Source organism: Lethenteron reissneri, chromosome 34 (genome assembly GCF_015708825.2).
Source record: "Lethenteron reissneri isolate LAM-NWPU_2019-01 chromosome 34, ASM1570882v1, whole genome shotgun sequence".
Taxonomy (NCBI): domain Eukaryota; kingdom Metazoa; phylum Chordata; class Hyperoartia; order Petromyzontiformes; family Petromyzontidae; genus Lethenteron; species Lethenteron reissneri.
This window is the reverse complement of record NC_083812.1, coordinates 7,999,563-8,027,124: the sequence shown is the minus strand read 5'-3', so window position 1 is coordinate 8,027,124 and position 27,562 is coordinate 7,999,563. Positions and strand designations below refer to the sequence as shown.

The 27,562-nt window shown below is 42.4% G+C and overlaps 1 protein-coding gene across 3 annotated transcripts in view; it reads left to right on the top strand.

Annotated features, from left to right (window-relative positions):
* The first annotated feature begins 1,754 nt into the window (after window positions 1-1,754).
* The window catches only part of LOC133350642 (kelch-like protein 2), a 39,426-nt gene continuing 13,618 nt past the window's right edge, over window positions 1,755-27,562 (top strand). The window contains exons 1-10 of one of the 3 annotated variants that reach the window (XM_061565230.1): window positions 1,755-2,433; window positions 6,893-7,469; window positions 7,867-7,973; window positions 8,983-9,104; window positions 9,824-9,986; window positions 14,206-14,315; window positions 15,331-15,447; window positions 22,817-22,966; window positions 24,015-24,132; window positions 27,306-27,503. In XM_061565230.1, the coding sequence (XP_061421214.1) occupies window positions 7,282-7,469; window positions 7,867-7,973; window positions 8,983-9,104; window positions 9,824-9,986; window positions 14,206-14,315; window positions 15,331-15,447; window positions 22,817-22,966; window positions 24,015-24,132; window positions 27,306-27,503 (1,273 nt within the window). In that variant the 5' untranslated portion in view covers window positions 1,755-2,433; window positions 6,893-7,281. Of the gene's footprint in view, window positions 2,434-2,482; window positions 2,652-6,892; window positions 7,470-7,866; window positions 7,974-8,982; window positions 9,105-9,823; window positions 9,987-14,205; window positions 14,316-15,330; window positions 15,448-22,816; window positions 22,967-24,014; window positions 24,133-27,305; window positions 27,504-27,562 lie in introns of those variants that run through there. The other 2 variants (XM_061565231.1, XM_061565232.1) reach the window with 2 other exon arrangements.

Genomic DNA, 27,562 nt, shown 5'->3' with positions numbered 1-27,562 from the left:
GAATACGGTTGCCAAGGGGACTCAAGCAGCGGTCGCCAGGGTAACCGCACTGCCATATTCGTACAGGGAGACACGTGTTCAGTACGCGGGGATGACGCCTCTTCTGGCCTTAGTGACGACGACGAAAGGACCTTTAGATTTAAAGCTTTCGTGACTGCAGGGATTCATCTTCTTGGTTCTTTCGGTAAAGTCACGTAGAAGGGAAATAATAAAAATAAAACATAATAAAATAAAAAATTAAATACAAATAAAATAAAAATTGAATAAAATAAAATATCAAATAAAAATTTACTAATTTACTTTTTTTTCCTTCTACGTGACTTTACCGAAAGAACCAAGAAGAAGAAAGGTATATTGCCCGAAACGTCTCTTGCCATGTATTGTTTTCCTCAATACACGGGGAAGCTCCTCCTGACGTCACGGTCGGGTTAGGCCCAGCAAGAGCCACTCCTGTAACATTAAAATACAAATAATAGAAACACACTACTGTAGATCCATTTAAAATATATACTGCCTCATAACAGACAGATGTCAGATATTGACACGTAATTTTATATGTTCCAAAGTAGTCTGTGATAGCACTGCGATTCCTTATAAGAAAAACACAACCAACACTTTAATTAGTTACCATTAACGATCCAAATTTCACATTTTCACAGTTCTAATTAACATTTATCAGGAACCAAAAACCTAGAATGAAGTCAAAGATGGATAAAATATAAAGTAGACTGGAGGTTGCCCCTTGCTAAGTTGTTAGTGGTAGCCAGGGCAACTTTTGGTAAGGGGGGGGGGAGGCATTTTCACTCAATGTACAGGGTGGTCCAGATGTCTTGTGACTTCCCAATTAAATTTTGATTTAAAGCTTTCGTGACCTCAGGGATTCATATTCTTGCTTCTTTCGGTAAAGTCACGTAGAAGGGAAACAAAAATAAAATAAAAATATAAACAATAAAAATTCTCACGACGTTTCGACTGCAACACAAGCAATCATCATCAGGTGTGAAATCCACAGCAAGATTTTTTAAATATTTTTATTATTTTATTATTTCCCTTCTACGTTACTTTACCGAAAGAACCAAGAATATACTTCCCAATTAGTTAAGGGGGCGTCCATAAATGACGTCACGCACCTGGGGGGGGGGGTCAGACATTTGTGACGAGGGGGGGGGGTGAGAAATGTGACGTCACATCAAAATGCGCAACTTTAAATAAATATAGACAACACGTTCTGCTTAATTGAATTGACTTTTTAATAAATGTTTTCTCCTACAACATCAGAGTGCAGCGCCACATTAAATACGCACTACAATAACATTTGATTAAATTTATATTTATTTTTTATTTATGATTTTATTATTTTAGTATTTCCCTTCTACGTGACTTTACCGAAAAAACCAAGAAGAAAAATGACAATAGTTTAAAGCGATTTGAAGCATGTTTTATACATATTTTGGGGGGGGGCAGAGCTTTGTGACGTCATATTTGGGGGGGGGGTCTGACTTTTTGTGACGCTTTTGACGAAGAGGGGGGGGGGGGTCAAAAATCGTCAAAAATCACGTGACGTCATTTATGGACGGCCCCTAACCCCCTAACATTATTTCCCTTCGCGTATTCATTTCTGTTTTAAATAAACCTCGCTTAAAAAAAAAACACATATTTAGTACGTTTCAGATAATTAACCGGTGGGTCACGAGACATCCGGACCACCCTTGCCTAACAACGCGAAATATCGAAAGTAAAATCGAATAGACCACCGGGGTGCGGGAGAGAGAGAGAGACATATATATTTGTTTTACCTACGTGACTTTACCGAAAGAACCTAAGAGAGTGAGAGATTCTAGATTTGAAGCTTTCGTGACTGCAAGGAATCATACTCTTAGGTTTTTTCGGTAAAGTCACGTAGGTGAAACATCAAAATTAATGAAAATAAAATAAAACAAAAAATCACGACGTTTCGGAGGCAACACAAGTCTCCGTCATCAGGTGGGACCGTCACAGCCGAATTAGCTGCATCAAGTAAAAAAACCTAAGAATAGAATAAGAGTGAGAGATGTATAATAAACTCGGCCCCTTGCTAAGACGACCGCTTCAGAGACGTCTTATTCAAATCGACAACCCTCCGCTTCACTGCGGGCGCCATGATTGTAGGGGAACGACTTCGCTTTAGAATCGCGACTGCACCGGTCTCCTCGCCCGTGCGCTGTCACTGCCGGGTGACGGCTCCGTCGTCGTCGTCCTCGTAGCAGCAGCGATAACCACTGCCGCTGCTCACGATGCCGACCACCTGCAAATTGTCACCTTGCAGCTGTCGTTCTGCATTCTACATCAGCGGCCGTATGAAGACGAAGACGATGACGACTGGCGCGTTTGTCCCTTGGTAAGATGGCCGTCCGGAGGACTCAGCAGCAACAACAGCAGCCACTGGGAGTGGTGGTGAGTCCAGCCACAGCGCCCCTCTCGGCTCAATGTTTAATAAGTCCGGCCAGCGACGGCGGTGGCGGTGTGGGGTGGAGGCGAGGGAAGGCAACGACACCAAAGTGAGCGCGACGTTCATTCTCTCTCTCTCTGGGCCGACACATGTTCTGTTGGGGGGGGTCTCCTCCTCTTCATCTTCTTCTTCTCTTCATCTTCTTCGTCTTCTCCTCCTCCACGTGAGACGAGACGAGGCCCTCAGTGGTCGAGCGGCCCGATTTGCCGATGTGCGCGCCGCGGGGTTTTTCGTGGAGGTGTTGGGCCGATGGCCTGGACCTCTCCAGCCAGCAGTGGACAGGGCATGTCGCTGTCATTTGCCGTGAAACAACAGTGACAGGAATGGCTGTTGTGAGGTTTCTGGGGTGGCCTGGCCTGGCCCTCTCCAGCCAGCAGTGGACAGGGCATGTCATTGTCATTTGTCGTGACACAACAGTGACAGGAATGGCTGGAGTGAGGTTTTCTGGGGTGGCCTGGCCCTCTCCAGCCAGCAGTGGACAGGGCATGTCGCTGTCATTTGCCGTGAAACAACAGTGACAGGAATGGCTGGAGTGAGGTTTTCTGGGGTGGCCTGGCCTCTCCAGCCAGCAGTGGACAGGGCATGTCAGTGTCATTCGCCGTGAAACAGCAGTGACAGGAATGGCTGGAGTGAGGTTTTCTGGGGTGGCCTGGCCCTCTCCAGCCAGCAGTGGACAGGGCATGTCAGTGTCATTCGCCGTGAAACAACAGTGACAGGAATGGTTGGAGTGAGGGTTTCTGGGGTGGCCTGGCCCTCTCCAGCCAGCAGTGGACAGGGCATGTCGCTGTCATTCGCCGTGAAACAGCAGTGACAGGAATGGCTGGAGGGAGGTTTTCTGGGGTGGCCTGGCCTCTTCAGCTAGCAGTGGACAGAGCATGTCAGTGTCATTCGCCGTGAAACAGCAGTGACAGGAATGGCTGGAGTGAGGGTTTTCTGGGGTGGCCTGGCCTCTCCAGCCAGCAGGGGACAGAGCATGTCAGTGTCATCCGCCGTGAAACAGCAGTGACAGGAATGGCTGAAGTGAGGTTTTCTGGGGTGGCCTGGCCCTCTCCAGCCAGCAGTGGACAGGGCATGTCAGTGTCATTCGCTGTGAAACAACAGTGACAGGAATGGCTGCAGTGAGGTTTTCTGGGGTGGCCTGGCCCTCTCCAGCCAGCAGTGGACAGGGCATGTCAGTGTCATTCGCCGTGAAACAACAGTGACAGGAATGGCTGCAGTGAGGTTTTCTGGGGTGGCCTGGCCCTCTCCAGCCAGCAGTGGACAGGGCATGTCAGTGTCATTCGCCATGAAACAACAGTGACAGGAATGACTGCAGTGAGGTTTTCTGGGGTGGCCTGGCCCTCTCCAGCCAGTAGTGGACAGGGCATGTCGCTGTTATTCGCCGTGAAATAACAGTGACAAGAATGGCTGGAGTGAGGTTTTCTGGGGTGGCCTGGCCAGCCAGCAGGGGACAGAGCATGTCAGTGTCATTCGCCGTGAAACAGCAGTGACAGGAATGGCTGGAGTGAGGTTTTCTGGGGTAACCAGGGCCTGGCCTGGCCTCTCCAGCCAGCCTGCAAATCGAGATTTGTGTTGTCATTCCACCATTGGCCTGTCGAAGCTAGCAGTGGATTTGGATTGGCCCTGTCGCCCAACTTTACGAAATGCTCCATAGGCAGAAGTGAGCACAGTGGTACAACCACGTATGGCATCCAGCAGTGGCTAAGGAATGGTGCTTGCCATTCATTGTTCGGCAATAATACTGAACCCGTCCAACAATGGTAGAGAATCGAAATACAGTACTCTATAAAGTATTTCTGATTATGTAATATCCAATATTGTGATATCTCAGGCTTTCCGCCGACTCTTAAACTCTTTATTATGAGTGTGTGTGTTGGTATTTATCCTGTAAAAGTACTGCATCAGGTAGTGAACTTTACTTATCCAGTAGTGGGTATAATGCTACTTATTCACCAGTGTTTCTAATTTTACTTTCACTGTAGTGGATAGAGAACGGTATTCGAATATTGATGTTCTCCGCTGAAATAATTGTGCATGTACAGACTTGAAGTGGGGTAGAGAAACTTTATCCAGCATCGCTATTGCTTATTTGATAGTTGTGGGTGCGGAGTAAGTCAGTGGTATGGCAGTGTATAGAGAATGGTGCTTTACAGCGGTGGATAGAACATGATGTTGCCCAGCAGCAGGTAAATAATACCTTGAAGAATATTGAATTGTGTGGAGAATGATACAGAAGTGGGTATAAAGTGATCCAATCCAGTGGTGGATAGAAAGTGACATCTAACAGGTAATAAAACACGTCCAACATTGGACAGGGACTAATGAATTGAGAATATTCTAACAGTCTAATAACAATGGCACAGTTACCATGCAGCAGTGGACAGTTGAGTGATCTCATACAACAGCAGGTATAGAATTACTTCGGCATGGAGAGAGTTAAGGTGATGAGTGATCAAAGTTTGGCGACAGACTTGGATGTTTGTGGGGGTGATTGTGAAAAGTGTTTGTGCACTTTTCAAATAAAAAAAATAAAAACTTGAGTGGGAAATAAATAGTTCGGTCAACTGCAGAAATTGATTAACTAAATCATTGTACGTACATAAAGCAGAACCTTTATTGTACTTTTATTTGTACGAATTTAGTCAAATTTTCAGTGCATTTCTTCGCGCAACAGATGGCGTCTTAAGGGTAACCTAAGCACAGGTTATGTTGTAAAACAATAAACCTGGTAAACGTGGTAAATAGTCGACTCCATTGTGTGCGCATGAAAGTGAACGAGCTCGCCTTCATTTTGTAAAGTTTAAACGTGGCAAACCCTGATAATAACTTTGCTGACGCGGCGGAGTAATTACCCCTGATTTTCCATCGCAAAATGTCAACAGTAAAGTGATGTGAAGTTCACGCGAAGCTAAATCGTTGAGCAGGAGAAAAAAATCAACTCGGCACACGCCTCGCATGCACAGGTCCCTCCTGGGGCAATGTCAATTGCGTTGGTTGTACTGCCCTAGAAGTGCAGTGTTTGCATTCGTGGAGAAGTTCTGTGACTTGATGTGGTGGATAACTCGTTTAAAATGTACATTGTCTGGAGTTCAGAACATTCACTTGATAACTACGTTGGTCACAAGGTTCCCAGAAGCACTTGGCTCTGGATACAGGGGGTCACTGGCTTGAATACAACGTTTGTCCCTTTGTATGCAGGCCTGTAAAATTAGAAATACACTGCAGTGTGAATACGTATGGATTTTGAGAGAGCGTGTGACAATGTAATAGTAAATCAATCTGTGCTAACTTTACGGCCAAATTGGGAGCGTTCCACATCTAGCAATACTTAGTGACAGATTACTCTTAACTGGACATGATACCCTATTGGCAAGCAAAAACTGTTAATTTGTAATGTTTCAGTTTATGGATGACAGTTGACTTTGGTTTGTATTACATTTCTGGAACTGGTGTATTTAATTTCAAAATGATCACGAATCATCATGTTTGATAGATTGCATTGTTTAGTGCAGTGGTTCCCAACTTTGTGGTCTGTAGTCCAAAGGTGACGCAATGCCATGAGAAGTGGGCTGCAGAACCGTTGCAGATGTGATTTTTGTTTCACAAAACACGTTTTTTCCCCCGCATGGTGTTTGGCAGTGATCCACTTGCTCAGAAAGCTTGGGAAATACTGGTTTACTGGACAAGTATGGTCAATAAAATGTACTCTTTTGTATACCTTACAACTTTCCATGATTTTGTAATAATCTAGTTTGGTGGGTTTTTTTAAACTAAAGACCTTATGAGGCTAGTTGTCAAACACGTGCCGCAGAGCCATTTTGCATGACGTTATGTGTTTGATTTCCCAGCCACTCAGTGATGCTTCAGAGCTTTACCACAGCACATTATGTTCTGCAAACGTATGTGTCCAGTAAGGATCAAAGTGAAGAGCAGTGTGCAGTAGTGGTATGTTTCACGTCAAAATGATTTAACAGCCATGCAGCTAAGAACTAATGTTAAACTTTCTTCTCAATGATGCTTAATGGTTATTTTGTGTTATGTATTATATCATTTTGCGTCGAACTAGGACTGTTTTCTTATAGAAAGGGACCTTGCCTATAAACTGAGTACTTTACCAGCATTGGTTGAAGTAAGCTGACTCTTTTGATCAGACCCTGAATGTTAAAACAAGTCTGAAGTTGGCTTGTATTGAATCAAAACATGTCTTCCCTATATATACCAATTTCTCCAGTCTAAACCAGATCATGTATTGTGCTTGCATGTTGTTGGGTGCTTAATGCATAAATAAAGATCTGTTGATTTAAAAATGATTATAACATTTTGGAAATACTACATAGAAAGTGCTGGTCTGAGTTGGTGAGCAGTAATGTGTGCCTTGTGTTTGTCGTGTTCCATTTCTTTTAGGATATGACCATGAACTCAAAGTGGGGGAACAGGTGAAGACTCGTAATGCCACTTGGAGATCGTCTCATGTCCAGAAGATAGTAGGCATTAGAGTACTTATGTAAGAAAAGTATTTGTTTCATTGCACGCAACTGTTTCAAAATAAAAGCAGAACAAAAACTCTACTTGACTGTATTCAAATGATACAATAAAGACCGCATTCTTAAATAGCTGTATTATACTAAGAAGATACAAAATTAGACATCCCCTCATATTTTTCATTTGGCATTACCAAAACTAAGCTGTGTTTATCCACAACCTCTTTAAGATAATCCATGTGGGGAAAATAGAGTTGGCTCTGAGCTGCGTTGTGTCGCGACCCATGCATTGAGCAATCCTCGTGGAGCCTCATGGACGTGGATGTCCCCTTGACCCGGGCGCCGGGCATCATGTCCATGGATCGCGGCTCGCTGGGGGAGACTGAGGACGACATGACGGAGCACGAACGCAACAGCGCGGGCCTGAATTCGTGCTGGCCCATGTACCAAAGCAACTCGCACATGAGGAAGGCCTTCAAGATCATGAACAGCTTGAGGAGGCAAGATATGCTCTTTGGATATATTTGTTAATGCCAAAAGCACATACTTTGTTTATGTGAATGCAGTTTAAGTTATGCCAATCGGTGAAAAACTCATTTATTCATGCTCCCAAATCAATCCGCACAAAGTCCTATAATTCACGTGTTAATTATTTACGGCTTTGCAAGTATACGACGAGTGACGCAAAAGTGGTTGCAAATTCAGCCTGTTATCTGTGTTTGTGTGCACTATATTGAAAGGAATAATTTGTGCATATTCACCAAAATATTAGGATTCCATCCCTACAACAAATTGAATCGGAGAAGTTATACGATGCATTAGTACCTCACTTGCATGCCTGTAAATTGTATATTTCCATGTTGTTTTATGTCTATGGGCTTGCTACTTGTCACACAGGCAAGGTGTGCTATGCGATGTCGTCCTCGTAGCTGATGGGACAGAAGTGGCTGCTCACAAGCTGGCACTGGCCTCATGCAGCCCTTACTTTCATGCCATGTTCACAAGTAAGAGGACGCTGGGAATCCACCTTCACAATTTAGCATCAATGGTCAGTTGATGAACCACATTCAATACATTACATTTGCTACATTTAACACAGTCGTTCCACATAGGCCAGTTTGGCTGGTTGGTCCGGTGCTTTGACTAGTTTATCTCTTCAGTGACCGTTGCAGTGTTGTAATCTCACGAGTATTTTGTTGCCGAGTGAAAGCCCCTATAGTTTATACTCTTGGGTTATTTTTTTTCTATCCACGTGACTTTACCGAAAGAACCAAAGAATATTAATTCCTGCAGTCACGAAAGCTTCAAATCAACCCATATAGTTTGTATAACACATTTGAAAATAATTTTTACTTAACTGTTCCAAGCACACAGGTGTGATACAAGTGCATAGATTAAATTGTTTTGGGTAACGGTTACCAACTGTAAATGAAATACTACAAAAATACTACAGAAGCATGAAAGTCCCACATCAAACTGCATATAGAATGGAAAATATTAAATCCACTTGAAGTAATTCTAAGAGTTTTGGCAGAGACTTGAATAAACTAAATGATGCTGTACTGGACTGAATAAGTAGGCGTTATTTTAAATAAAGTAAATAGTTTCAGTGCAATGTATGGCATTTGCCATTGAAGTAGTATATGTCTTAGGCACTATCCATGTCTCTGCGATTAGGATTATTTTAAATTTAGCTCTGAAGATGTTAATTAGAACTGGCAGGCCATTTGGATTTTGCCTATGCCGGTTACATGGACATATCACCTGTGGATTTTACCTCTGAATAATCGCCATATATAGTTACAAGTCGAAATAACATTTTATTGGGCTATAATTTCTGTGTATGAATAAGGTGACCTATTTAACGTCGCCTACTAATGAGCAGACATTCCAGTCACAGAGGATATCTGGGTCACGCTTTCATTGTCACATCTAAGGACAACAACATAACATGTTTTAGAAGCACTTATTAGCGCTGATGAGGACCTGTAACAAGCGATGCTTGATGTACAGGCGAGATGGCGGAGAGCAAGGCGCAGAAAGTGGAGATCAAAGAAGTGGATGGCCGAGCGCTTGCCCTGCTCATTGACTACGTGTACACAGCGGAGATCCAGGTGACCGAAGAAAATGTGCAGGTGAGGACCAATGACGTGACCTGTAACCCCACTGAGCTTGCATTTTGGTATCACCGAAGCTTTGGTTGGTGGATTTTATTTATGACAATTTTTTGACAGAGGGGCTTTCATGAAAAAGTTTTCTCCGCAAAGATAAATTTGAGGATTTTAACTTGTTTAAAGTCCTAAATAATACGCTAACTGTATTTTAACATGCAAAATAATGAGTATCCATCTGACTGAAGATCAAAAAGTATAATTTTCAGTTACTTGCAACTAAGCGCACTGGTCAATGAAAAATATGAATTCTCAGTAAAACATCATTCTTACACTCGTAGTGTGAAGTATAGCTTTTCCACGATGAAAATTAGATTAATTAAGTTTACATCTAAGCTGGGATGACTCGAAGCCATCACTCTTGCTCCTATTTATTTTTCTTAATAAAAAAAATATATTGCCTACTCCCAGTTTGTGCCGCACGAACAATTACAAAATGTGTTCCTTTTGCCCATTTCTGTGCAAAATTACGTGTTATGTCAGTGGCCGAATGTGTATACCTCCTTGCAAGCACTTTTTAATTATTGCTTTTTATTGCTTGTTCAGGCCAGATGCCTTTTGTGCCAAGCTGAAGAGTTGGGTATCTGTAAACCAAACTTGTGTAAGGGCATCACCCAGCATTTGGATGACGATCAGGGTGATTTATCATTTTCCACCAAATGCTGTCACTTTGCCCGCTTCAGATTTTGCTGCCTGCAGCGAGCTTACTCCAGCTGCCGGAGGTCCGGGATGCCTGCTGTGAATTTCTGCAGTCACAGCTGCACCCGTCCAACTGCCTGGGCATCCGAACATTCGCCGACATACACGCCTGCTCCGACCTCCTGCAGCACGCCAACACCTATGCCGGTCCGTTGCCTTTTAACTTTCTCCATGAATTTCATGAAGTAAAGGTGCGCGCCTGCATCGACTGTGTGTACATGGGCGCATGTGTGCGTGTGATAAATACAGTGAATTAAACAGTCTGGATGACTCAGCTTGGATGAGAGAAGCAGGCTTCCACGTAAAGCTATCCCTCGATTTACGAAAATAAACCTAATTGACAAATTATGGACACCTTTCAATTAGCAAAAACTAATTTCCACTTGAACGTGAGGTCAAACAAGAACCACCTGGGAGGCTGCGTCATCCATCCACGACAGTGTTACGATATCCCAACAGTGCCACGATATCCCAAAAGTGCAACAGCAATGCCTCCACATCACCTTTCAAGTCATTCCAACATGCAGATCTTTTGGTGAGTTCCCCGAAAAGGTTATCTATGTTTTAAATTAATTAGGATTCAATTGTGTTAATAATTATTTCATTATTATAATGATTTTTGTATTTTTAAAAGTGATATAGGTGTATATTTTTAGTTTTGGATTAGAGTTCGAATGACTGTCCGAAAAACACAACCATTTTTTTTTATTAAATTAAGGGGAAAAGTCATTCCGATTTACTATTGTCGTTCTACGTGGTTTGTTTTTAACCATGTATCCCTTTCGTAAATCAAAGAACACCTGTAAATGGCTATGAGTTCAAATCACAGTCCAGATGACTCGGCTCATCGTCCCCACCAGGACCAGTGCAACGGCCACCACCTGGTGAGCACCATATGGTAGAAAGACAGCAGGTGGGTTCGTTAAAGAGAGGCTGATTCCATGGAAGGAATGTGTAATTTCAGCCGTTACCATCAGAGATCAGCTCTGCCAATCATTTTAGGTGTTTCATATGTTTTTAATTATAAACTGGGTTGAATATTGTAATCTAAAATAATTGGGAATGTTGTATACATTATGTGCCATATAGGTGAGGAGACACCCCAGATGAATAAAGTTAAATTAACAGTCGGTAAATGTCTCATGCTAGCTTTAAACACACTTTTCTGTGAGATCTTGGTGAAGCTTGTGGATTTTTTTTCTGGATTGCCAGAAGAACATTTTTGAGGTTATGGAAATTAATAATTAATTGTCATGACATACAGACTATTTTCAAAAGTACAGCAAGATCCTATAACAGTTATACATTGGCATCATTGCCAACGTTTGCGATGCCACTTACCATATGGTTTTTTTCCCGAATTGATTGGTGATGCTAGATTTCTTTGTGCTGAATAAGGAGGGCATCAGTCTGAGCTACATTTCAAAAAAGCAACACTTATGTTCTTTGTGAAGGTGAAGGTCTAATGACGTTGGTGGCTGTTACCTCCAAATATGAACATTGTTAATTGGTCTGTTTCATTATTTATGCTTTGTGCATGACAGTAGAGTGTTAACATGTTGACTGATCCAGAAACAAGTCTTTATTTCTATATCTCTGCCTCTCACTTTGACTGCCATGATTTTACACTCTTCTTTGCCTAGGATATAGGAATTACTTTCCGAAGGAAGAGCCGATTTCTCACACCCTTGCACTCCTTCAGCGTAGCCCTATTAACAGTCCCAAGCCATTTCATAAACATATAATCTCGTATTTTTGAAAGCTGACTGAGAACAAATGTGCACATTCATCCGAATGTTTTTTTGCTGTGTCCCATTAGCAAGCATAGTGAACCTTACATGAATTGTCTTTTTTTAATGGGCATTCTGCAGTTGTACATTATAGGTGGGTGCAGTTATTTCAGCATTTATTCTTATAGTGCACATGATTCATTCTCTATTGAACAATACTGTGCGGGCTTACTATTAATGGGTTGATAAAAAATGTGGTGAAAATTGAGGTGGGAATTTTACTTAAAACATTCACCTAAGCATGTGCTCATGTGCACTGCTTTGATGAGAAGTCTTAGCTCATTTGTAGTCACTGCACATCCCAATAAAACAACCTGTTTAGACAACGTGTAAAGACACGATTAAGTCTACAGTTATTATTTTTTGTAAGATGCATCAACTGTAACACTGGTGTATTCTGTATTCTGCTCGGACGGGGACGTAATGGTAAAATAACACACAGCGTTTACCGAGAGAAAATGCACACTAATGCCTATCTGAATACAGAGTCACACTATCACCCCGCACAGAAATCTGCTCTTATCAAGACGCTCATTCATTGGGCTAACAAAGTGTCAGATGGTGATAGTCTGATAAGTGAAATTAAACATTAAACGGTTACAATGATGCAAAAATCAACAGGGCATTGAATGCCAAGACCAAATCAAATAACACGAGCATTGAAACTGCCCAAGTAATTAAAACTATTAAAAATACCGTACATTGTGGGAGTAACTGATAAACTAGCCAGATGGAAAAACAAAACATCCGGTTCAAATTTGGCATGGTCCATAAAATACAGACATGAATATCTGGTACAAAAGATATATTACCGACACTATCAACAGAAGGTGTGTACCGGATTAATTGCACTTGTGGCAAATGCTATGTTGGGCAAACAGGACGAATGATCAGCACGAGACTAAAAGAACACCAAAGAAATATTAAATACTCTCAAATACAACTGTATTTGCGGTGGTTCTCTTACATTGACATGCTAATCTCTTACAATACAATGGCCACCTCTACAGCTTTGTTTTCCTCAATGTGGCGGTGGCACCCGGTTTTCTTACATTGACATGCTAATCTTACATTAACAGATTGACATGCTAATCTCTCACAATACAATGGCCACCTCCACAGCTTCATAGTCGTGGAGGTATATCAGCTCTCCGATCTTACATTTACACGCAAATTCCATCTCTAACCCCGCCCACTTACCCTTGGGCTACACCCATCTCAAACCTTTATAACATCCTGCTTCAGCAGCTCTCAGCTCTCCCGCTAGATTTTTTCACCTGATGACGATGGCTTGTGTTGCGATCGAAACGTCGTGATATTTTTATTTACGTGGCTTAACCGAAAGACCCAAAGAATATGAATTCCTGCAGTCATGAATGTTTTAAGTCAAGATCTAGTTTTAATTACTGGCGAAACGTCGTACTCAGATTGTAAATGTTGTGGCTTGACTCTCCAAAACACCGATGTGCTGTACTAGTGACGAATTGGAATGTTCTGTTTACGTGACAACCCTTACTAGTTGGCTGTTTTTGGTGGTGGTGGGTTTAATGACACATTTAAATATTTATGCGATCTAACCCAAAAAAACTCTTATGAACACTGGTGTATGTTGGTTCAATCACAGTGCCATCACATGTAGAGATTCAAGTTCAGCCACAGGCAACCAAAACTGTACATTGCCCTCTGCTAGAAAGTGTAGTCATGGGTTTTGGTGGAGGGAGGAACAAGGCTGTCTTAAACCTCCCTGTGAGTATTACAAGTATTCATCATAAGTTTACTCTTTGAAAAGGTGGATTTTTTTCAAAGACTTAATAAGTTGATGGATTTGTAAGTTTAAAATAGCCATGCCTAAAAGTGACATGCCTGCTATATGTGTCAACTGCCAGTGGGCCTGCTGGGTGTGTCTGCATTGGCATCCCACCTGCTGCGTGCTGTGCACATTAAGACCTAAGAACACTAGGCTATGCACTCGTACAGAAGCATGTTTCCCAGCTGTACAGCAACCCAGAAATAGCCTTTATGTGTGATGAACGTTCAGCTTTAGTAGACCAGGTGGTGTGCTTTGAACGTGGCAGGGATCTTCACTGTTAGATGGAGCTAATGCAAATCTGATCAGCAAAACTAAAGCATTCTGTATGTGTGAGGAATCCTATCATAACAAACAGCCAGTCTTGAGTCTTGTACTTTGTCAAAAGCTTAACCTCATCTCCAAACCGTACTATTACATTGTGTTGCCATGTGTAATCCCAATTCAGTATTCGGAACGTCAATATTCAAATTGGGCCTTGGTGCCGGTACACAAATGGCTCACTCTTTTAAAATTCCATCGCAGGATCTTTAGCGTCTACTATGAAGCGGACTGAATCTGTTAGAGTTAATAAACCTGCAGTAGATGCCGGATTCAAACCGCTAACCTCTCGAACAAGAGATGAACGCACAACTGCTGGGCCCATGTCATCACCCATGTAAACACCAGCACACGTTGTTAACACACACTACCAGTATATTGAGCCACTGACAATGTGTATTCTGGGTATGTGAGCTGCTAACATTCACCCTGCTTTGCGTGTCCACAGAACAGCACTTCTCTGACGTGGTGCAGGCAGAGGAGTTCCTCTCACTATCGGTGGAGCAGGTCTGTGACCTCATCGCCAGCGACAGACTGATGGTCCCTTCAGAGGAAAAGGTACGACTGTTGCTGTTATAAAAAAATGTACATATACAGTGATCCCTCGTTTATCGCGGTTAATGGGGACCGGAACTCCTCGCGATAGGTGAAAATCTGCGAAGTAGGATTGGCCCCCTAGGAATTTCTGTATATGTGTGTGTGGGTACCAGAATGTTTAAAATATGTATATTTATACTTTATGTATATATTTTACTTAAATCTATTTAATTATAAAACCTTAATATTATACATTCACTCTCTCTCTCATACGATACGTATTATGGTGTTCTACACTCACCAATGACAGTAGTATCTTGAGACTTGACTCCAGTAATGACGACGACGATGACAATGACGATGACAATGACGATGATGACAGACCTGTGCAGTTCGGGAGGGATGGGGCTGGGTGGGGAGGGGCTGGTCACCCCATGGTGCCCTTATACAACTCAACGTTTAACCTACTCACGCCAGCTTGTGCCCGCCCTCACAGTCGGGCATATTTGCGGAATACACCACGCCGCCGTTGAACCTGGCCATTGACCAAGCAACCCAACGTTCCTACCAGCTCCCTCCGCAGGAATGTGTTTTGGTGTTTTCCATCATTAATCCAGTGCTCAGAGGCAAGGTTTGCTGGATCACATATAATTCTGACACTACCCTGTATGCTGGCTGCAAGTTGGCCAGGAGATAGCAGTACAGCAGATGGGTTTGTCATTCTGCTTTTGACCTTTGAGTGTTGTTTCCTCAAATGCATGGTATTTCTATGGATATTTCGATTTACTCCCACCCACCTCTAAAGTACTCCTTTGAAATGAATTCACCAATCATTCCAGTCGAGAACCCTCCTGATAAAGAGCCCGTTTTCTGGAGATATAAATGAAATTATTATTATATTGCTGATCGTGATAGAGGTTGTTCAGGTGAGATCTGTTGGAAGGGGATATCAGTGGTTGTTGCGTTAGGAGCTTATGATGATGCTGGTGACATTGGTTTGGAGAGGCAGCTGTGGGTGACGTGACTTTTTCTGCAGGTGTTTGAAGCGGTACTGGCATGGGTGAACCACGACCGCGAGAAGCGACAGGAGCTGATGGCTAGCCTCCTGGAGAATGTGCGTTTGCCTCTGCTCTCTCGCGAGTACCTGGTGGAGGTAAGCCCCATTATTCCTGTGCCTTGTCGTTACGTTTGAGCCGTAAAAATTGGGTTTGTGTTCTCTCGCGGTAGCGCTGTATCTTTCTCACACTTAATAGGATAGTCGGCATCCTTGCAACTCGGTACGTACACAAATGAGTGTTTCGAGAAACTTTCCCAACTTAATTTGCATGTATCTGTGTCAGCCTGGTGGGTAAGCATATCTCCAGCACTCATTATCTTGGCTTTTGTGAAGAAACGATTTTAATATACGATTGTCAGCTTGGTATAAAAGCAAGGTTATTAAGATATAGAGTACAAAGCTGTTTTCAGACCAATCCAAAAGTAAAATTCTGGCACAATCTTCAATTGACTGGCAATGCCTGACAGTCTTTGGTGTTCCTAAAAGTGTCTTCTAATTTATAAATAGGTCATTGGCTCCTATGCATTTTAAAACTGAATGCTGACCTACATAGGTATTGGCCATGGTAAAAAACACTAATCTTGGAGTGTAATACATTATTCAGCTTCCTATCTAATGGTAGAAAACTCAATTCCAGGAACCTATTTTGTAGATGGTGACAAACAATATGACAAACCTCCTATGATTGCACAAAGGAATATATCCTGGACTAGAAATAAGTACTTTGTGAAAAAATATTTTACAATAATTTGGCCAGGTCATATTATCTTCATACACAATTCTTAATAAGTTGTATTAATCCGGCCCACTAGTTGTTTCTAATTTTTGCTTATTTTCATCTATGAAAGCATTGGTGTTATTTTTAAATTTCCTATACAGTACGTCCTCGTTTAACGCCGAAGATGGGTTCCTGAAAAGTGCCGCGTCAAGCGAAAACATTTCCCATAAATAATGTAATGCTAAAGTTTGTCGAGATACAATGTACGCGCACACACACACACACAGTCAGATGGCAGGACAAATATCTGAGGGTACACCGCCACCTCACTGTATCATTCTGCATACTGTATCCTAACGCTCAGATGTGCAACTCAAGAAACTAGTTCCTTGTCAACTGCTGAGAAACAGTGTTATAACAGTGCACGTTCTATGTTGTGCGAAAAGTGTTCCCTGGTGGAAGAACCACTTTATGGTGACTATGTGCTGTGTGAACACGCATTAAGCGAGGACTCACCGTACTTCTAACACAACGTTTCATGGGTTTACTTTTTCTTCTCCAGGAAGCTCGTCAATATTTGCAGAGCAGGGGCTTCTGAACTCTATTTATGGCATCCCCTCTTGGTTCACCTTTCCAAATGAATCAGTCTGTATAATTCCCTTGCATATTAGGTTATTACGCATTTCACCTATCTGATGATTGGTTCAAATGTTAACCTTTACCTTAGTGGGTGCATAGGATGAAAATTGAGACACCTTACCTGATACACTCTCTTCACTCAATCGGGCAAAAGTTTTCCAGCAACTGAAAATATAAGTGATGAGATAGGAAAGAAAATAGGTCGATATGTAAGCTTCCTTCATTTATACCAGGTAACATAGCATGAAGATATATCTTCTTTGCAAGAGATATGTGGAGGAAATATTTTTTTGAAATATTAATTAAACTAGTGGATTTAAAATCCAGGAATAGTAAATCAAATGCAGTCCATATTTTAATATCTGTCTCATTTCTTCTATATGAAATAAATCAGTGCACATTGATTACACTAGTTCTGTTTATTGTTAGATTTGGAAAACCCAAGGGGATCTAGTTTCGAAAGCCTTAAAATGAGAACCACTGCATGTGATTCAGTAACAGTTTAAAACCAATTTAAATCTATTGATGCTGCCAAAGCAATTCATGAGGAAATGGTTGCAAACAGCTTTTCTAAATGAACACAGGCTGCTGGCCCAAATTTCAATTTGGCTTTTTGTAGGAAATGGTTTGGTGCCTTTGACGAGCACTGCACTCATCTTGGCAGCAGAGGAGCAATGTTCCCGAGCTCGGTACTTGCAGAACTGGTAGATTACCATCCAGACACATTTGACTACATTACCCAGTGAGTCTTGCTTTTAAATTACAATAGAAAATTCATTTTGCATTCTTACAGTTGACTAGTTGTACTCTTACCTGCCATAGCATAGTTGGCTAGGTACGGTGTGAAAGAACGTCAACATACCCACAGAGCAATGGGGGTAATTCTGAAGTCCCCCATGGATTGACTTCCCTATCTGCCAATTTAAAATCCAAACATCAAATATCTCACCATGTTGCGGTAGTCATCTGTGATGCGAACACATAATATGCAAGTTTAAGTGCAGCTAACCCAAGAAGGCTTTAACATCCTCTGGATTCAAATTTCACTCTTCTCTATGACTGCTCACTCTTTGCAGCACGTATCTGAACATCAATGGAGCACACTTCATGGTAATATGATACCATAAGCAGGGTTTGCCCACCAGCAATGAACGTATTTCATGTAAATATCTAGATGTGTGTACCCACAATTTTCACACAAAGGGCCTACTATATTTTTGGAATGTTTAGCCCCTTATTTCTGAACTGGTCAAATGAGTTTGAGGTAGGAGCTCTCCCCTCCCACTATACTACCTCACATTCCAGATTTTCTACTGCAGTGTTTCTATCCAAACCTAACAGCCTGGTCCCAAATGTACCTGCATTACTCTGCTGATTTAACTGGAAAGAGAACAACTATAGGTATCCAAACACAGGCATCCCCCAATATTCTCTCATACGTATTTGTATCCTGTCGGTTCATGGGCTGGTTTTGTGCATTAAAGTTACGTGGGGCTAATACATATTCAAAACATTTAGGTTGATAGTTCATTGGAAGTTCAAAGACAATGTTGCTCATTTCAGCAACAATTAACCGTTTGTTTGCAGTTTATTTAAATATTGCAAATACATTTCGATTTAAAGCTTTCGTGACTGCAAGGATTCATCTTCTTGATTCTTTCGGTAAAGTCACGTAGAAGGGAAGCAATAAAATAATAAAAATAAAACATAATAAAATAATTCTCACGACGTTGTGGCCGAAACGTCGTGAGAATGATTTTATTATGTTTTATTTTTATTATTTTATTGCTTCCCTTTTACGTGACTTTACCGAAAGAACCAAGAAGATTGCAAATACATTTTAGCAATTGTTCTGTTCTGCTATTAGTCTACATAAGGCGTGGTTGCATACTTTTCAAGCACTGACCCGGCTTAGGTCCAATCATTACTTGGCGGTCGGGATCCCATTGAGCATAGATATTCTGGCTGTACTATTACAGGCTGATCAGTAGGAGGCACTCTCTCCATTGTTCTGAGTGTCAACCAATAGTGACAGTTATCAATTCAATAAAATGCTATGGGCACAACAACAACAACCGCCATTCGCCACTAAGTGGCGGTGACGTCACCACGACGCTTGTGCCAGGCTCTGTGCACGTTGAGGCCACGTGAAGTGTCGAACGCCCGCTGACAGGAGGTCACGGGGCAGACCCAGGTGCTACGGGTTGACTGACTGAGATGACTGGCTGATGCACCACCTGTGCCCCCTGCTGTGCCAACTTGCTTTGCTTTAGCCACCCAGCGCTCCGCTCGTTGTTGCGAGTGTCGCTTCTCCGCCCTCCGTTCTTGCTGGAGGATGACTGCCTCCAACTGCCCAGTAGCTTCCTTCACGAGCCTCCTCCACAGAGGCCGATCCTGACACTGCTGGTACCAGTAATCGGCAAGTCTACTCAGCTCCACATCCTCCTGCACCACATCACTCCATCTCTTTTCTAGCCCGTACCGCGCCCGTTTAGCCCCCTCTATCCGGCCGAACAAAAGCTGTTTAGGCATGCGGTGACTGGGCATGCGGGCTATCTGACACAGCCAACGCAGCCTTGCCTGCCAGAGGAGCTCACCAATGGGACATTGTCCATATCTTTCAAGGATTTGTGAGCTCCTCAGACAATCCAGCCTGGTTAATCCCAGGATGGATCGTAGGCAGGCCAGCCTAAATGTTTATAACTGGCAAAGATGTTCCATTAGGGGGGGTCCACGTTTTGCAAGCATAGAGAAGGGAGGGAATGACCGTGGCCGAGAAGACCTGAAGCTTCATGTGGAGCGACAGACCAGGTAGCTTCCACACAGTGTTACGCAACCGATGAAAAGATAATGCCTCTCGACTGATTTCAGAGTGAGACCTCTGCTGTCAAACCGGAGCCGGTCATGAGCACACTGCCCAGGTATGAGAATATCTCCACTCTCTCCACAACTACCCCATCACCAATTGGGAGTTGTGGGGGTGCAGTGTCCGATGATACAAAATACCCAGGCAGGTGCCTAGTTTTGATGGGGCTGATGGTAAGGCCCCCACCTCTTAGTGGCACGCTCCGGGTTCAGCAGCAGCGCCTCCAACTCCTCCTCTGAGTGAGCAGCAATTACCAGATCATCGGCATACAAAACGTGGTTGACCAATAGGGAGTCATCCCTTGACCGCACCTGGGCATCGATCAGCCTCCCATTGTATCTGTACCAGATGGAAATTCCTCCGCTATAGCCATCGAAGGCTTCACGAATTACGTGGTCGAAAAAGATGTTAAATAATGTGGGAGCCAGAGGACATTCCTGTCGCACCCCAAGGTGAACAGGGAATGGCTCCAACTCCCGGCCACGTAGTTTTACCTGGGCCCGCTCACCATCATGAAGGTCCTTAATGATCGTGAGCAGAGGGTCAGGGACTCCGAAAGCATGAAGAATAACCCAGAGCCCAGGCATACTGATGGTATCATAGGCCTTGACCAGGTCAATAAAGCAGAGATGTAGGTTTTGTTGTAATTCCTTACACCTCTGCTGTAGCAGATGGACAGAAAATATGGCATCTGTGCAGGACCGCCCTTTCCTGAAACCGCATTGGGGCTCTGCAAGCCTCTCCTCAGCATGCCTGGCAAGGCGATGTTGAATAATCCTTCCCAAGACCTTTCCTGGTACACTGAGGAGTGAGATGCCCCTTTAGTTACAGTCTGTTCTGTCCCCCTTCTTAAAGAGTGGGACCACCAAGGCATCCTTCCAATCCTGCAGAACCCATCCAGTGGTCCAGACTGTTATGATGTCATGTAGGGCAGTCTGTGCACAAACGTCACCCTCCCTCAGCATTTCGCTTGGGAGATCATCTCTGCCCGGTGCCTTTCCTGGTCTCAGACTCTGGATCGCCTTTAGTACTTCACCTCAGCCAGCCACTCACAGGAGATGAGTTCTTCCAATATTTGAGACACCGCAGCTTCAGCAGGGTCATCCCCACTTTGTCCCACGATGTTTTCCATGCCGAGGGATTTCCCCTCCCCCAGGACTTCACAGAAATGCTCACCAAGAATAAGTCGACATTATAGACTACCAGTACACTCACCCAGCTTAATAACCATTGCTACAGTTTACATTATAGACTACCAGTACACTCACTCCGATTAAGAACCAGGCTACAGTCTACATTAATGATTTTTATTTAATTTTAAAAAAATTCTACGTGACTTTACCGAAAGGACCAAATAATATAACACATTGCAGTGCCACTTAATGGCATCTTGTCCGGCAGGGGGAGCATTACAATGACACAAAAATATGGCGTGATATTTGTTGCACTTTGATGCGTCATAGGTATTAAACATGTTCAAGTATAAAAAAAAATATTTGCTGAATTTCAACATCATGTCGATTTTTTTACAGGTTGTGGCTATTGAATCGACAATAAAAAACACAACAGTTTTATATATTTCGATTTAAATCTTTCATGACTGCAGGGATTCATATTATTGGTTTTTTCGGTAAAGTCACGGCTGCTTGTGTTGTGGCCGAAACGTCGTGATAATTGTATTACACTTTATGTTTATTATTTTATTATTTCCCTTCTACGTGACTTTACCGAAAGAACCAAGAATAGATTTATATATGTATGTTCAATTTAGGTTGGGTAGTGTGTGAGATATGTTGCTCTGGACTGGCAGGTGCACACTGCGTGCAACTAACCATGTCATTCTATTTGTTGCTGTTTTTGGTTATATTATTTTACTTATTTCATAACATGTATAAAGAATCAAATCTAGCAGCAAGTATGATGCCATAGCCCACAGTCCATGTGCAATACATCCCATTTATCAACCCACTGCTGGGTGAGGGCCTCCCCCACTGTTATGCAAGCAGTGAAAGCCACTTGACCATACTTGACCACGCTGGTTAGTGCTGGTTGATGAAGGTGGGCGGAGTACAGAAAACAAAAAAAGATTGTGCTGCACTGCCCTCTGCTGCCAACATTACCCACTACACCTATTTTGTTGCTAGTCGTCACCTATCCAAGCACTGCTGCTTTGCTTTAAAAAGTCCGATGGGATTGGGCTCATTCGGTATGGTGTGGTCATCGGCACACATTGTTTACAGTACTAAATATATCTGAATTCTTTGGGTCTTTCGGTAAAGCCACGTAGATGGATCAACTAATAAAAAATAATAAAAATAATAACAATATCACGACGTTTCAATCGCAATACAAGCAATCGTCATCAGGTGTTAAATATCGCGGGAGAGCTGCTGAGAATATATATAAGCTTTAAGTCAAGATTTAAATATATCTGCTTTTGCTCAATATATAAGCACGTTGTCTTATTGTTGGCGAAGGCTTTGCTAAGCTATCTGCTTTCTGAACTATGTTTATTTAAGTTGGGTCGTAAAAGCAGCTAGGGGAGGTTTTATATTGTTTCTTGGGAATGTAGTCTCGGAATTCTCTGACTGATTAATAGGACTGATGCGAGCGGAGGCACTGCCTTGACAGAATAGCTTTCATGTAGCTACAAAGGGTTCTTTTTATTAATGATGAAACGTTCTATCCCAAAGTAAGCCCATCCAGCAAATTGCCGCATTCCATGTGTACATTAAACATTTCAACATTTTGTGAAGGCACAAGCATGATAATATTTAAGCTATTTGTCAATTTACAGTCTACTTAATGATACATTGCATTATAATTGATTGAGGATTCAGTCTTCAATATATTTTAGTTATACAAAAAAAAGTATGTGCATAACTGATACTATAAGCGGACAACAAATCCATAATCATACTTAAACGATACATAAACAACAAATCACCTTCCATACTAATTTACACCTCCGTCTTGCCAAACATATTGAATCTCAGTAGGCTTCGCCAGGGTTAAAGAGTCCGTCAGCATCTTTATAACCAGGCGACAGTCTGTTGGGTGTCATGCAAGGAACACCTGAAATAACATGCAAGAAAATAAGGTAAAGTATTGGTGTGTTGGTGGGGGTTATCAGTGTTGTGGCACAATGCGTTTGTTTACACTGTCCTCCTGCAGCTGTTTCACTGGGTTGTGCTGTGGGTTGTGCTGTGGGTTGTGCTGTGGGTTGTGCTGCCACCCTGCAGCGTGTGGAGGAAGAGAGTCTGGTGAAGAACAACAGCACCTGTAAGGACTTCCTCATCGAGGCCATGAAGTACCACCTGCTGTCGAGCGAGCAGCGAGCGCTCATGAAGTCGGACCGCACGCGACCGCGCACACCTGTGGGCCTCCCCAAGGTGAGCTCTAGGGTATAACGGTGTGCATCCATTCACCGACTAGGAAATAATGATAAAGGTGCAGCCAAACAACTGCTTTCTCACATCACTGCTGGTGGAAGGGCCTCCAATAGAGTGAGCTCTAGAGAGAGCCCCTTCAGATGGTATTTGGCCTATTCTTCCATGCTGACCAGACATCTACCAATTGACTGGTGTATTGGCCATGTTTGTTTATTATAGTACGGAGTTAGACTGATGGCCTTAATCTAAGTTGTCTTCTGGTTGTTGTTGTTTGACTTGCATCCCACTGGAATTTTTGCACACAGCGTTGGTGTGCGGTGCTTTTTCTGCAATATTTTGCTGTCTTTTCTTGGATTTTCTGTTTGCACATATTCACATAGTCACTTTAAGATGTTTTCTTGTTCATGTTTTTTGTTTGTTGCGGTTGCACCCGATTCAAGAGCCGAATGGATCACAGGGCTATACCAAATAAATGAAACTGAAAACTGAAATTAATTTATACCGCTGGATGAACAGATGGGGGCAGCATTCTAAGAATCATCAACTGATATAGATTATTTATGCTCACAAATACATGCAGAAAATCGCTTGTCTAGGAATCAATTTTTTTGGTGCTGTGTGGAGCATTGTTATTATACATTACCGGCATGTTGGTTATACGGTTGGAGATTAATATGCTTTTGACCAAGTAATCTTGAGGCTAAAGAACAATATCATAATAGAAGTGTGTTCACAGAATTTTTCAAAAACAAATATTAACTTCAGTGAAGCAAAAACGCCTTAAGAGAATTGAGAGCAAATAAAGATATCCAAATCCTTGCTGCTGTTAAGGGTCGATCGACTGTTATGATGCCCCGTGAGGACTATGATAATGCAATCAAAGATTTACTCGATGAAGGTACCTACCTTAAAATTAAATGAGACCCAACCAGTACCATGGAACATTAAACAACGACAATCAATTAACAGCACAAAAAGCAAAATGAAATTCAGCTTTTTTTTTAAACATTGTCTTTGTCTCCCTCTGCATCTCTCCCTATCTGTTCAGGTGATGATTGTGGTGGGTGGCCAAGCCCCCAAGGCAATCCGAAGTGTGGAGTGCTATGACCTCAAGGAGGAGAGGTGGTTCCAAGTGGGTGAACTCCCATCCAGGCGCTGCAGGGCTGGTCAGCAGAACACACATGCACACTTGCTCACAGGACTCATTTACCCACTCACTCATACGTGTGCTCACCGACCAAAGCACTGGCACACTTGCTGACGTGCCTTTATTTTCAGAGAGCACATTTTACAATGCTGCGCTGTTATTAGTTGCTCATTATCAGCCGAGTAATGTATAGCCTAATCCTGGGCAGCTTAGGAGCTATAAGTGATTGCCTTGAAGCAAATTAAACTGAAATGCTGCATTCACTCCCTTGCTCATATCATTGCTTATTCTCACCTTCTAATTTACCTACTCGCACGTTTACTCAATCAACCAATCAACTTATTCAATGCTGGCACTCAAGATTTTGCTCAATCCTGTGGCATAGAAGTGATGACGTAGGTTTAAAATAGCTGGTCACTCTGGGTGCATGGTTTGTGCGTGATTGCATCTGACCACATTTGGGCCAATCGCACCTCCAATAGAATTCTGATCTTGATTGGATCAGACCCATGATTTGTTAAATTTATCATTCTGGGGTAAAATCCTTTTCTGATCTGTTTCTCGGGATTTCATTTTAACAACTGTATGATAATGTACTATTCAGTACTCCATTAAATAATATCAGAAACATTAAACTATTTAGGTATGCAAGTCAAAAGAATGCACTTGGACTGAGAAGCAATTTTGTTTATTGACATTGAGACTATCCCATGACGACCACTGTCACTGTAGTGTGGAGCGTCAGATGCCCTGTGTTGGGATTTTAGGGCTTAGTCTAGAATTTCATGAGCAAGGAAAACTTTTTAATTAATATTCTCTGTCAGTTTTTGCATTGTGTAATGTATGACTTTTAAATAAATATATAAAAGTGCAGTCATCACTTGGGAATTGAACCCAAGCCATTGCTTGGGTTCATTACAGCAATGCTGGACATTAGGGGGACAGGTTTATGCACTTCGTGGGGGTCTTTATCCCATTAATTTTGTATTGCAGTTTGGGTTTAATGTTTAACATCATTCTTTTGGGTGAGCTGATCATGCAAAGTCAATCAGGATGTGACCGTGATTTTTATTAGGTCACATGCTGATCCATGCACAGTCTGTTTAATTCTGAACTGGTTTATACACTTTCTGCTCATCATGTTCAATTTTTTTTTACTCTCATATGTTTTTACTTCTTCAAAGTTATAATCAGCCTGTTTACCAATTATATGTCTTATTCACTCTACTTCACTGCCATTTTGTCTTTTTTCAGTGACAGTACTTCAATAAGGTGCAGTTCTTGCCATTTTACATGTACCACTTTGATGACATAAAAAAAATATGTTTGTTCAATTTCACCAAGAAAAATTAATACTGTAATATTTGCTCAGTGCATCGTAAGTTGCCAGCATGTTCTATCACAACAAATCAACATCGGTGTATGCTTACATATGCATACGCTGAGAATTTTGAAAATCTCAAACCTTGCATCTGGGTCACTTTCTGATTTACATGCTGTACAACTCGGATATTACAACTTTCACATGAAAGGTATTGTTAAAGAGATCATTGTTAAGCACTCTCACTGCAAGTATCTATGCACCAGACTCTCCTCTGCTTTAAGTGTTCGTATAGTCTAATATCTATGCCAGCTGAGACTAGTTTAACAGCATTTTCAGTAAAACAATCTCAGACATATTTTAGGTGGAGGATATTGCAAAAGTATTACCTTCTCACCTCCCAGTCAACTGGAATAAGACACATTTTTTGTCATCTTTTTTCTGGCGAACCATTTAAATTAACAGCATGCAGCGTGTGCTGTCATTTCCAACACAACATTATAAACTGACCATTTTGCTGAGAGCCTTAATTTTCAGAGAGCACATTTTACAATGCTGTGCTGTTGTTAGTTGTCCATTATCATGCAAGTAACAAATAGCCTAACCCTGGGCAGCTAAGAAGCGAAGTGATTGCCTTGAAGGAAATGAAACTGAAATGCTCGGTGCTCTTAAGTGGACACATGTCTAAGTGCAACAACATTCATTGCACGCAATTATTTTCTTGCATTTGGCAATATGTTCGGGAGATGAATGCCAATGTTGAGATCCGATAGCCACACGGGCTTCCGGAAAGTTTATGTAGTTTTGCTCTTCCTCTATTGAAGAAGCGCACACTACATTGCAGATTGAGAAAAAAATTAGTGGAACGCCCTTACTGGCTCCAAAATGTTCACTTCAGTGGGTTGATGGGAAAAACGCACTGGAGAATACACTAACTGCATTGACTCTTGTCCATCTGAACTACACAATTAACTACATTTTTAGAATTAGTTGAATGCTAAAAGTTTATTATAGATGACAATTGTGGGAGATATAGCCAAAAGGCGGCTTCAAGTATTTTTGTAAAATTTATATAAATGGTGCACAAATCATTTATTTGTAACTATGATTTGTAACTGCGTTAGAGCCTTTATATGTTTCAACTGAGGCAAAAATGTAAGAACATTTAAAAAAATGTACTGCTTTATTATTCAATATTGTAGCCCCAATTGATGTAAAATATAGTATGAAGATGTTTATCGATAAAATATAATGTACGTAAACATGAGTCTACAAAATACAGTTATCACAACCCTCAGTTGGTGTGACCTCTCATTAACAGCCTTTGTAAAAGTTTTACCACACTGCATAAGTTCATCGAGTTCATTGTTATTCATTTCCACCTTACGGCCACAGAGTTATTCATGCATAGGCCTCAGCATGCATCTAACATCTTGGCATCCTAGCAGTGAAGTATTGTTAATTTAGTACTCATTATTTAGATTTTGGTTCTAGTCTTAGTCTGGTCAACAACCTGTAAGAATTTTGACTTAGTCTGTGGGTTTAATTTAGTAATTCTGCATATGTGTGTGTGTGACTGCACATGTGGGGTGCGGTAGTGTACCAGGTTAGCGTTACTGCACTATGAACTCTGACCCGGGTTCGATTCCCGCATCACGACCAACACCAGTAACGAATATCTGAACCAGTCATGGGCCTCCCCTCGTTCGACTCGGCCTCAAATGAGTACCTGGTTTCGGTGTGTAAACATCACCACTGGGAGACAAAAGGGTGTTCTGGCCTTCATCAGTGCTCACTAACAGCACTTGCCCCAACAGTCTTTTAATTGCTATACGGGGGATCTTTGTCTTCACCTGTACATGCTGACACAGGCGTGGTGGTGCTCAACGGGATGGTGTATGCGGTGGGTGGCTTCAACGGCTCCCTGCGCGTGCGCACCGTGGACGTGTACGACGCGGCCAAGGACGTGTGGCTGGCGGCGCCCAACATGCAGGACCGGCGCAGCACGCTGGGTGCCGCCGTGCTCAATGGCGTGCTGTATGCCGTGGGCGGCTTCGACGGCAGCACGGGTGAGTAAGCGGCTAGAACCACAACGGCAAAATACGGTGGTGTCGCACGGGGTGGCGGT